Source organism: Petromyzon marinus, chromosome 59 (genome assembly GCF_048934315.1).
Source record: "Petromyzon marinus isolate PM22_M1 ecotype Great Lakes invasive population chromosome 59, UKy_Petmar_22M1.pri1.0, whole genome shotgun sequence".
NCBI classification, from domain to species: domain Eukaryota; kingdom Metazoa; phylum Chordata; class Hyperoartia; order Petromyzontiformes; family Petromyzontidae; genus Petromyzon; species Petromyzon marinus.
The window spans coordinates 12,780,368-12,791,744 of record NC_133725.1 but is presented as its reverse complement, the minus strand read 5'-3'; the positions used below and the strand labels follow the sequence as shown (position 1 = coordinate 12,791,744).

At 50.8% G+C, this 11,377-nt stretch overlaps 1 protein-coding gene across 2 annotated transcripts in view; it reads right to left on the bottom strand.

Moving 5' to 3' along the window:
- LOC142905865 (dual specificity tyrosine-phosphorylation-regulated kinase 2-like) overlaps positions 1-11,377 on the bottom strand; it is an 81,266-nt gene that overhangs the window by 1,678 nt on the left and 68,211 nt on the right. Inside the window, exons 8-11 of one of the 2 annotated variants that reach the window (XM_076053122.1) lie at positions 5,841-5,922; positions 5,317-5,489; positions 3,814-3,874; positions 3,104-3,221 (exon numbers count right to left, since the gene is read on the bottom strand). In XM_076053122.1, coding sequence (XP_075909237.1) covers positions 3,104-3,221; positions 3,814-3,874; positions 5,317-5,489; positions 5,841-5,922 — 434 coding nt within the window. Of the gene's footprint in view, positions 1-3,103; positions 3,222-3,813; positions 3,875-4,362; positions 5,490-5,840; positions 5,923-11,377 lie in introns of those variants that run through there. The other variant, XM_076053121.1, reaches the window with a different exon arrangement.

The window sequence follows — 11,377 nt, the reverse complement described above, 5'->3', positions numbered from 1 at the left end:
AACACGCTGTTCTGGCATCGGCGCATCCACACAACATCATGGATGCATGCCGGGTCCAAGCAAGAACATCTGCTGGACTACATAGTTACGGACCAGCGGATGCGAGCCCATGTCCTTGACACCAGGATCTACCGTGGAGCTGATCTGCCCTCTGACCATTGACTAGTCATATGTAAGATGCGCCTGCCATTCTTCCACTCCGGTGGTGGGTGTACACCCAGGACCCCATGCCAACCTAAAGTGGCCTGGTCTCAGTTATCTGATGAAAGTTGCAAGCGAGAATTTAATCATCGCTTGCGGCTGGGATTGGCATCGTCCCCGACTCCTCCTGATGTCGAGGGGAAATGGGCGAGGTTTAGGACTGTGACTCATGCAGCTGCAATGGCTGCTTTGGGTACGCGGTCCAGACCTCCCCAGAGACCCTGGCTGACAGAGAAGGTGTTCAGGATGGTTGAGAAAAAACGACAGGCCCACTGTCATCGGCTACAGAATCCCACGTCAGAGAATGAGGAGGCTTACCGCAGCCTTCGCTCGGAGGTTCGGAGAGCCGTGAGGCGCTGCAAGGATGGGTGGTGGTCGCGGGTTGCTGAGGAGATGGAGTCTGTCTCCGTGGCCCGTGATCACAAATCTCTATTTAACTCCATCAAAAAAGTAACCTGCAGCGCCACACCTATTACCATCATTAGGGGAAAAAACGGTGATCTAATCTCCAACCCCCAGGAATAGGTTTGCAGATTTGCTGGGCATTTCTGTGAGGTCCTGGGGGAGGGAAAATCCCTCAGCCAGGAAAACATCGTGGCACAAAGTGAGGATGACCCTGCTGAGGCTGCGGTGCCTCAAATATTGGAAGAAGTCACCCCCTGTGAGTGGCTGGCTGAGGTGCCATCTGTTGAGGAAGTACTGAAGGCGATCCGGAGTCTGAGACCAGGAAAGGCAGCGGGCAGAGATGATCTCCCATGCGAAATGCTGAGGGAGGGTGGCGTTTGTGCACAGACTGCCCTATATGACATCATAACAACAGTCTGGACCACTGGACGGGTTCCGCAGGATTGGAAGGATGCCCTGGTAGTCCCCCTTTTTAAGAAGGGGGACCGCACAGACTGTAACAACTACAGGGGCATCTCACTCCTCAGTGTGCCGGGAAAGGTCCTGGCAAGGATTATTCAGCATCGCCTTGCCAGGCACGCTGAGGAGAGGCTTGCGGAGCCCCAATGTGGTTTCAGGAAAGGGCGGTCCTGCACAGATGCCATATTTTCTGTCCGTCTGCTACAGCAGAGGTGTAGGGAATTCCAACAAGACCTACATCTCTGCTTTATTGACCTGGTCAAGGCCTATGATACCATCAGTAGGCCTGGGCTCTGGGTTGTTCTTCGTGCTTTTGGAGTACCTGACGCTCTGCTCACGATCATTAAGGACCTTCATGATGGTGAGCGGGCCCGGGTAAAACTACGTGGCCGGGAGTCAGAGCCATTACCTGTACACCTTGGGGTGCGACAGGGATGTCCTCTGGCTCCCACATTATTTAACATCTATTTTGACCACATAGTTCGTGAAGCCTTCAATAGCTGTACCGGGGGAATCTCTATATGGTACAGATATAATGGGAGGCTGATCGATGCCCGGGTGCGGTCAAGGGATGGCTCCGTATTGCTCAACCACGTTATGTATGCTGATGATTGGGTAATAGCTGCTCATTCAGAGGAGGAGTTGGAGACGCTGCTGCTGAGACTGGAGCGTACCACTAAGAGGTGGGGCCTTACCATCAGCCCCACCCAAACTAAGCACCTGCCTGGGTATTGTACCATCGGACACTCCACCCCCACAACTCCCAATCGGTGATGGGGCAGTTGTGGAGCGAGTGGAGAGTTTCCCATACCTGGGCAGTGTGCTTATGACCGGCTCCAGTTTAACAGCAGAGGTCTCACTCCGAATCAGTCGAGCGGCAATATCTTTTAATTGGTTGCGTAACGCTGTGTGGAAGCTACCTGGTCTCTCGCTCCGCACTAAGCTTCAGGTCTTCTCGGCCACCGTCATTCCCTCCCTTCTCTACGCTTGCGAAACGTGGACCCCCCTAATGGAACATCTTTGCCGGTTAGAAACATTTAGGCTGGCCTGCCTACGATCCATCTTGGGTTTAACCAGACTGGATTGTGTGAGGAGCTCACAAATCCTTGAAAGATCTGGGCAAGGTCCCATCGGTGAGCTCCTCCGGCGGGCAAGGCTGCGATGGCTGGGTCATGTAGCCCGCATGCCCAGCCACCGCATGCTGAAACAGCTTTTGTTCAGCCGGATTGAGGGGGCTAAACGGGCACGGCACGGGCTAGAGAAGAGATGGAGTGACGTGGTACAGGAGGACGTGGAGCTGAGTGGACTTGCTGATGACTGGTACCAGCGGTGTCAAGATCGGCCTCTGTGCAGGAGGCTCGTGAAGGACGCTACTGGGCAGTTGGAGGCAGTCGCCCTCCAACAACAACAGAGGGCGGAGGAGCGACGCTCACAACAACGAGCGGAGCGCCGGGTGGCTAAAGCACAGCAGGTTGGCACAGTAGGGGGCACAGGTGGTGCATCAGCCAGTCATCTCAGTCAGTCGACCTGTGGCACCTGGGTCTGCCCCGTGACCTCCTGCCAGCGGGCGAGCGTTCGACACTTCACGTGGCCTCAAGGTGCACATGGCCTGGCACAAGCGTCGTGGTGACATCACTGCCACTTAGTGGCGTGTGAGTGTGTGTACGTGTGTGTACGTGTTCGATTCCCGCTCACAGCCAACACCAGTGACTGCGATTATCTGAACAACCGGTCCTGGTCCTCCCCTCGGTCGACTCAGCCTCAAAAGAGTACCTGGTGCGGTGTGTAAACATCTCCAACCCTGAGACAAAGGCGGCCGGGCGTGGTGCTGGCCACCCACCCCCTCTGTGTGTGCCACAGCACCGGCCTTCATAGATGCTGCTACTCGCTACTACTAACAGCACTTGCCCCTACAGTCTGCTAGAGGCTACACGGGGGATTTTGTCTGTGTGTAGGTGCTGCTACTCGCTACTACTAACAGCACTTGCCCCTACAGCCTGCTAGAGGCTACATGGGGGATCTTTGTCTTTGTTCTTACTGTAGGCAGTTTCTGATAAAGTTCACGAGCTGAGCTCCACATCCCCACAGCACGAAATGCAGGGGAATGCTTCCCGGGTGACGCTTCGTGGCCGGGCAGAGAGGATGGCCGAATCGGTCTGCAGGAGAGCGAGAGAGACAGAGAGAGACACAGATAGACAGAGATAGAGAGATAGAGAGAGATGGATAGAGAGACAGGGAGAGAGACAGAGAGAGACAGAGAGATAGAGAGAGAGAGGCAGAGAGAGACAGAGACACAGAGAGAGACACATAAAGAGATAAAGAGAGAGACAGGGAGAGAGAGACAGACACACGCACAGTGTCACTAACCACCACGTCAACAACATATCAACTCACCCACCCACACCGACTCCCACCCACCCACTTACTCACCTAACTACCTATCCACTCAACCCACCTACCACCCGACCTATCCACCAACTCACCCACCCACCTACCCACCCACCAACCTATCGACCCACCTATCCATACTTGGGTTGCTTATCAACCCCAACCCAGGTCGTAATTGAGTGGGCCCAAACCCCAACCACCACCTCCTCCCTACCGCTCCCCCCAGGCCCCCCCCACCACCACACCACCACCATCGCCACCACCACATCAACAACACACCACACCACGACACCACCACCACTGAACCACCACCAACACAGCACCACCACCACACCACCACCACACCACCCTTCTACTCACCAAAGAAGTGCTCTTTGTTGCGAGATCTCTCCACCATTTCTTTTGGAGGCATGCCCAGGATCTGCACAACCATTTCAAGACAGCGACAAAGAGAGACACGCTTGTTACACGCATTTTACACGCATGTTACACGCGTGTTACACGCATGTTACACGCGTGTTACACAGAGAGACCCATAGAGATTCAGAGACATATAGAAACATAGGGACTCCTAGAGACCCATACATAGATGCATAGAGACCGACAGAGATTCAGAGACTCACATAGAACCATAGGGACTCACAGAAACCCATACAGAGACCCATAGAGACCCATAGACTTACATAGAACAATAGGGACTCACAGAGACCCATACATAGACCCATAGAGACCCATATACTTATATAGAACAATAAGGACTCACAGAGACCCATACAGAGACCCATATACTTACATAGAACAATAGGGACTCACAGAGACCCATACAGAGACCCATAGAGACCCATAGACTTACAAAGAACAAAAGGAACTCACAGAGACCCATACAGAGCACCTTGGAGATCTAGAGACTCATATAGAAGGACAGTGACCTACACAGGGACCCAAGCTACAGCTAAACTATTTTTCTTTAACCAGGTAAGGCGCCCACAGAGCTACGTAGCTATTTCTCATCGGCCGTACGGCAGAAAAAGATCTCTATGTGACATTGTCACATTGAGCATTATGGGTGCGTAGGTGGGTAGATAGGTGGGTAGGTTGGTAGGTGGGTGGGTGAGTGGGTAGGTGGGTAGATAGGTTGGTAGGTGGGTGGGTGTGTCGGTAGGTAGGTGGGTTGGTAGGTGGGTGGGTGAGTGGGTCGGTCGGTGGGTTTGGCGAGTCGGTGGGTCACTGGCTGGGTGACTGGCTGGGTAACTGCGTATTTGTCTGGGTGTCTGGCTGGGTGATTGGCTGGGTGACTTACTGGGTGACTGACTGGGTGACTGGTCAGGTGGCTGGCCGGGTGGCTGTGTATCGGGCTGGGTGACTGGCTGGGTGACTGGCTGGGTGACTGGCTGGGTCACTGGCTGCGTGTCTGGCTGGGTGACTGGCTGGGTAACTGGTCAGGTGACTGGCTGGGTAACTGGCCAGGTGACTGGCTGGGTGTCTGGCTGGGTAACTGGCTGGGTGTCTGACTGGGTGTCTGGCAGCGTGACTGGCTGGGTGTCTGGCAGCGTGACTGGCTGGATGACTGGCTGCGTGACTGGCTGGGTGTCTGACTGGGTAACTGGCCAGGTGACTGGCTGGGTGACTAGCTGGGTGTCTAGCTGGGTGTCTGACTGGGTGACTGGCTGCGTGACTGGCTGGGTGTCTGACTGGGTGACTGGCTGGGTGTCTGACTGGGTGGCTGGCTGGGTGTCTGGCTGTGTGGCTGGCTGGGTGTCTGGCTGGGTGACTGGCTGGGTGGATGTCTGCGGGGCCGGTCTGGGCCAAGTCTCCCGCTTGAGGTGTCCCCCCCCCTTTCCCCCAAGGAGGCTCCCCGGTCACCTCGATGCAGCATGCCAGGTGGTCGTCGCGGCCGAAGGAGAGGAAGAGGTCCCTGCCGGTGGCCATCTTGGCGACGGTGCAGCCCAGGGACCACGTGTCCGCAGCGCAGGTGACCGGGTAGCCCAGCAGCACCTCGGGCGCCACGTAGACGAGGGTGCCTCCCACGTGCGAGGCTGTGCGGACGACGGCAAGCGACAGCGGCGGTGATGGTGAATGTGGACTGGGTACGTGCGCGTGTGTGGGGGGCGGTGGTGGGTGGGTGGGTGGGAGGAGAAACCCGCACACAGACACCCACACACCCACACACACACACCCACTCACACACCCACACACCCATAACCACACACCCACACACCCACACACCCACACCCACACACCCACACACCCACACACACACACAGACACCCACTACACACACCCACACACCCACACACACAGACACCCACACACACACCCACACACACACCCACACACCCACACACACCCACACACACAAGTGCAGGTGTATGAGGGTCACCACTCACGTGGACGGTCCACAAAGAAGCTGAAGCCAAAGTCGGTGACTCTGGCAACGCGGCTCGCGATGTTTTTCACCAGAATGTTGCCCTGGATGGGGAGCGAGCGGCAGGGAGAGAGAGGATTCACACTCAGCGGGGTCAAGGCGTCGAACACTCTCTAGGACTGTACGTCTATGTACGGTAACTACCTCTACTTATGAACGTTCAGCTTGCGAACTATCAGAGATACGAACCAAACCCAGTCCGTACGCTCCAGTTGCTGCTGTTCAGAACCGAGAGTTCATAAGTTCGATAGATGGCGGTCGTGGCATCTACATCTGCAGAACGTGAAGAACCAGTGGTAATCTACATCTGCTGAAAGTGAAGAACCAGTGGCATCTACATCTGCAGAACGTGAATAACCAGTGGCATCTACATCTGCAGAACGTGAAGAACCAGTGGCATCTACATCTACAGAACGTGAAGAACCAGTGGAATCTGCATCTACAGAACGTGAAGGACCAGTGGCATCTACATCTACAGAACGTGAAGAACCAGTGGCATCTACATCTGCAGAACGTGAAGAACCAGTGGAATCTACATCTGCAGACTGTGAAGAACCAGTGGCATCTACATCTGTAGAACGTGAAGAACCAGTGGCATCTACATCTGTAGAACGTGAAGAACCAGTGGCATCTACATCTACATAACGTGAAGAACCAGTGGCATCTGCGTCTACAGAACGTGAAGGACCAGTGGCATCTACATTTACAGAACGTGAAAAACCAATGGCGTCTAAATCTGCAGAACATGAAGAACCAGTGGCATCTATATCTGTAGAACGTGAAGAACCAGTGGCATCTGTGTCTACAGAACGTGAAGAACCAATGGCGTCTACATCTACAGAACGTGAAGAACCAGTGGCATCTTCTTCTACAGAACGTGAAGGACCAGTGGCATCTACATCTGCAGAACGTGAAGAACCAGTGGCATCTACATCTGTAGAACGTGACGAACCAGTGGCATCTACATCTGCAGAACGTGAAGAACCAGTGGCATCTACATCTACATCTACAGAACGTGGAGAACCAGTGGCATCTACATCTACAGAACGTGAAGAACCAGTGACATCTACGTCTACAGAATGTGAAGGACCAGTGGCATCTACAGAACGCGAAAAACCAGTGACATCTATATCTCCAGAACGTGAAGAACCAGTGGCATCTACATCTGTAGAACTTGACGAACCAGTGACATCAACATCTACAGAACGTGAAGAACCAGTGGCATATTCGTCTAAAGAATGTGAAGGACCAGTGGCATCTACATCTACAGAACGTGAAGAACCAGTGGCATCTACATCTACAGAAAGTGAAGAACCAGTGGCATCTACGTCTACAGAACGTGAAGGACCAGTGGCATCTGCGTCTACAGAATGTGAAGAACCAGTGGCATCTGCGTCTACAGAATGTGACGAACCAGTGGCTTCTACATCTACAGAATGTGAAGAAGCAGTGGCATCTACATCTGTAGAACGTGATGAACCAGTGGCATCTACATCTACAGAACGTGAAGAACCAGTGGCATCTTCATCTACATAACGTGAAGAACCAATGGCATATACATCTGCAGAACGTGAAGAACCAGTGGCATCTACATCTACAGAACGTAAAGAACCAGTGGCATCTTCGTCTACAGAACATGAAGGACCAGTGGCATCTACATCTGCAGAACGTGAAGAACCAGTGGCATCTACATCTTTAGAACGTGACGAACCAGTGGCATCTACATCTAGAGAACGTGAAGAACCAGTGGCATCTACATCTACAGAACGTGAAGAACTAGTGGCATCTACATATGCAGAACGTAAAGAACCAGAGGCATCTACATCTGTATAACGTGACGAACCAGTGGCATCTACATCTGCAAAACGTGAAGAACCAGTGGTATCTACATCTACAGAACGTGAAGGACCAGTGGCATCTACATCTACAGAGCGTGAAGAACCAGTGGCGTCTACATCTACAGAACGTGAAGAACCAGTGACATCTACATTTAAAGAACGTGAAGAACAAGTGGCATCTACGTCTACAGAATGTGAAGGACTAGTAGCATCTACATCTACAGAACGCGAAAAACCAGTGACATCTATATCTCCAGAACGTGAAGAACCAGTGGCATCTACATCTGTAGAACTTGACGAACCAGTGACATCTACATCTAAAGAACGTGAAGAACCAGTGGCATCTACATCTACAGAATGTGAAGGACCAGTGGCATCTACTTCTACAGAACGCAAAAAACCAGTGACATCTATATCTCTAGAAACGTGAAGAACCAGTGGCATCTACATCTGTAGAACTTGACGAACCAGTGACATCTACATCTACAGAACGTGAAGAACCAGTGGCATATTCGTCTACAGAATGTGAAGGATCAGTGGCATCTACGTCTACAGAACGTGAAAAACCAGTTGCATCTGCGTCTACAGAATGTGAAGAACCAGTGGCATCTGAGTCTACAGAATGTGAAGAACCAGTGGAATCTGCGTCTACAGAATGTAACGAACCAGTGGCATCTACATCTACAGAACGTAAAGAACCAGTGGCATCTTCGTCTACAGAACGTGAAGGACCAGTGGCATCTATATCTGCAGAACGTGAAGAACCAGTGGCATCTACATCTTTAGAACGTGACGAACCAGTGGCATCTACATCTGCAAAACGTGAAGAACCAGTGGTATCTACATCTACATAACGTCAAGAACCAGTGGCGTCTACATCTACAAAATGTGAAGAACCAGTGACATCTACATTTAAAGAACGTGAAGAACCAGTGGCATCTACGTCTACAGAATGTGAAGGACCAGTGGCATCTACATCTACAGAACGCGAAAAACCAGTGACATCTAAATCTCCAGAACGTGAAGAACCAGTGGCATCTACATCTGTAGAACTTGACGAACCAGTGACATCTACATCTGCAGAACGTGAAGAACCAATGGCATATTCCTCTACAGAATGTGAAGGACCAGTGGCATCTACATCTACAGAACGTGAAGAACCAGTGGCATCTACATCTACAGAAAGTGAAGAACCAGTGGCATCTACATCTACAGAAAGTGAAGAACCAGTGGCATCTACGTCTACAGAACGTGAAGGACCAGTGGCATCTGCGTCTACAGAATGTGAAGAACCAGTGGCATCTGCGTCTACAGAATGTAACGAACCAGTGGCTTCTACCTCTACAGAATGTGAAGAAGCAGTGGCATCTAAATCTACAGAACGTGAAGAACCAGTGGCATCTACATCTGTAGAACGTGATGAACTAGTGGCATCTACATCTACAGAACGTGAAGAACCAGTGGCATCTTCATCTACATAACGTGAAAAACCAGTGGCATATACATCTGCAGAATGTGAAGAACCAGTGTCATCTACATCTACAGTACGTGAAGAACCAGTGGCATCTTCGTCTACAGAACGTGAAGAACCAGTGGCATCTACATCTGTAGAACTTGACGAACCAGTGACATCTACATCTAAAGAACGTGAAGAACCAGTGGCATCTACATCTACAGAATGTGAAGGACCAGTGGCATCTACTTCTACCGAACGCAAAAAACCAGTGACATCTATATCTCTAGAAACGTGAAGAACCAGTGGCATCTACATCTGTAGAACTTGACGAACCAGTGACATCTACATCTACAGAACGTGAAGAACCAGTGGCATATTCGTCTACAGAATGTGAAGGATCAGTGGCATCTACGTCTACAGAACGTGAAAAACCAGTTGCATCTGCGTCTACAGAATGTGAAGAACCAGTGGCATCTGCGTCTACAGAATGTGAAGAACCAGTGGAATCTGCGTCTACAGAATGTAACGAACCAGTGGCATCTACATCTACAGAACGTAAAGAACCAGTGGCATCTTCGTCTACAGAACGTGAAGGACCAGTGGCATCTATATCTGCAGAACGTGAAGAACCAGTGGCATCTACATCTGTAGAACGTGAAGAACCAGTGGCATCTACATCTACAGAACGTGAAGAACCAGTGGCATCTGCGTCTACAGAACGTGAAGGACCAGTGGCATCTACATTTACAGAACGTGAAAAACCAATGGCGTCTAAATCTGCAGAACATGAAGAACCAGTGGCATCTATATCTGTAGAACGTGAAGAACCAGTGGCATCTTTGTCTACAGAACGTGAAGAACCAATGGCGTCTACATCTACAGAACGTGAAGAACCAGTGGCATCTTCTTCTACAGAACGTGAAGGACCAGTGGCATCTACATCTGCAGAACGTGAAGAACCAGTGGCATCTACATCTGTAGAACGTGACGAACCAGTGGCATCTACATCTGCAGAACGTGAAGAACCAGTGGCATCTACATCTACATCTACAGAACGTGGAGAACCAGTGGCATCTACATCTACAGAACGTGAAGAACCAGTGACATCTACATCTAAAGAACGTGAAGAACCAGTGGCATCTACGTCTGCATAATGTGAAGGACCAGTGGCATCTACAGAACGCGAAAAACCAGTGACATCTATATCTCCAGAACGTGAAGAACCAGTGGCATCTACATCTGTAGAACTTGACGAACCAGTGACATCAACATCTACAGAACGTGAAGAACCAGTGGCATATTCGTCTAAAGAATGTGAAGGACCAGTGGCATCTACATCTACAGAACGTGAAGAACCAGTGGCATCTACATCTACAGAAAGTGAAGAACCAGTGGCATCTACGTCTACAGAACGTGAAGGACCAGTGGCATCTGCGTCTACAGAATGTGAAGAACCAGTGGCATCTGCGTCTACAGAATGTGACGAACCAGTGGCTTCTACATCTACAGAATGTGAAGAAGCAGTGGCATCTACATCTGTAGAACGTGATGAACCAGTGGCATCTACATCTACAGAACGTGAAGAACCAGTGGCATCTTCATCTACATAACGTGAAGAACCAATGGCATACACATCTGCAGAACGTGAAGAACCAGTGGCATCTACATCTACAGAACGTAAAGAACCAGTGGCATCTTCGTCTACAGAACATGAAGGACCAGTGGCATCTACATCTGCAGAACGTGAAGAACCAGTGGCATCTACATCTTTAGAACGTGACGAACCAGTGGCATCTACATCTAGATAACGTGAAGAACCAGTGGCATCTACATCTACAGAACGTGAAGAACTAGTGGCATCTACATATGCAGAACGTAAAGAACCAGAGGCATCTACATCTGTATAACGTGACGAACCAGTGGCATCTACATCTGCAAAACGTGAAGAACCAGTGGTATCTACATCTACAGAACGTGAAGGACCAGTGGCATCTACATCTACAGAGCGTGAAGAACCAGTGGCGTCTACATCTACAGAACGTGAAGAACCAGTGACATCTACATTTAAAGAACGTGAAGAACAAGTGGCATCTACGTCTACAGAATGTGAAGGACTAGTAGCATCTACATCTACAGAACGCGAAAAACCAGTGACATCTATATCTCCAGAACGTGAAGAACCAGTGGCATCTACATCTGTAGAAC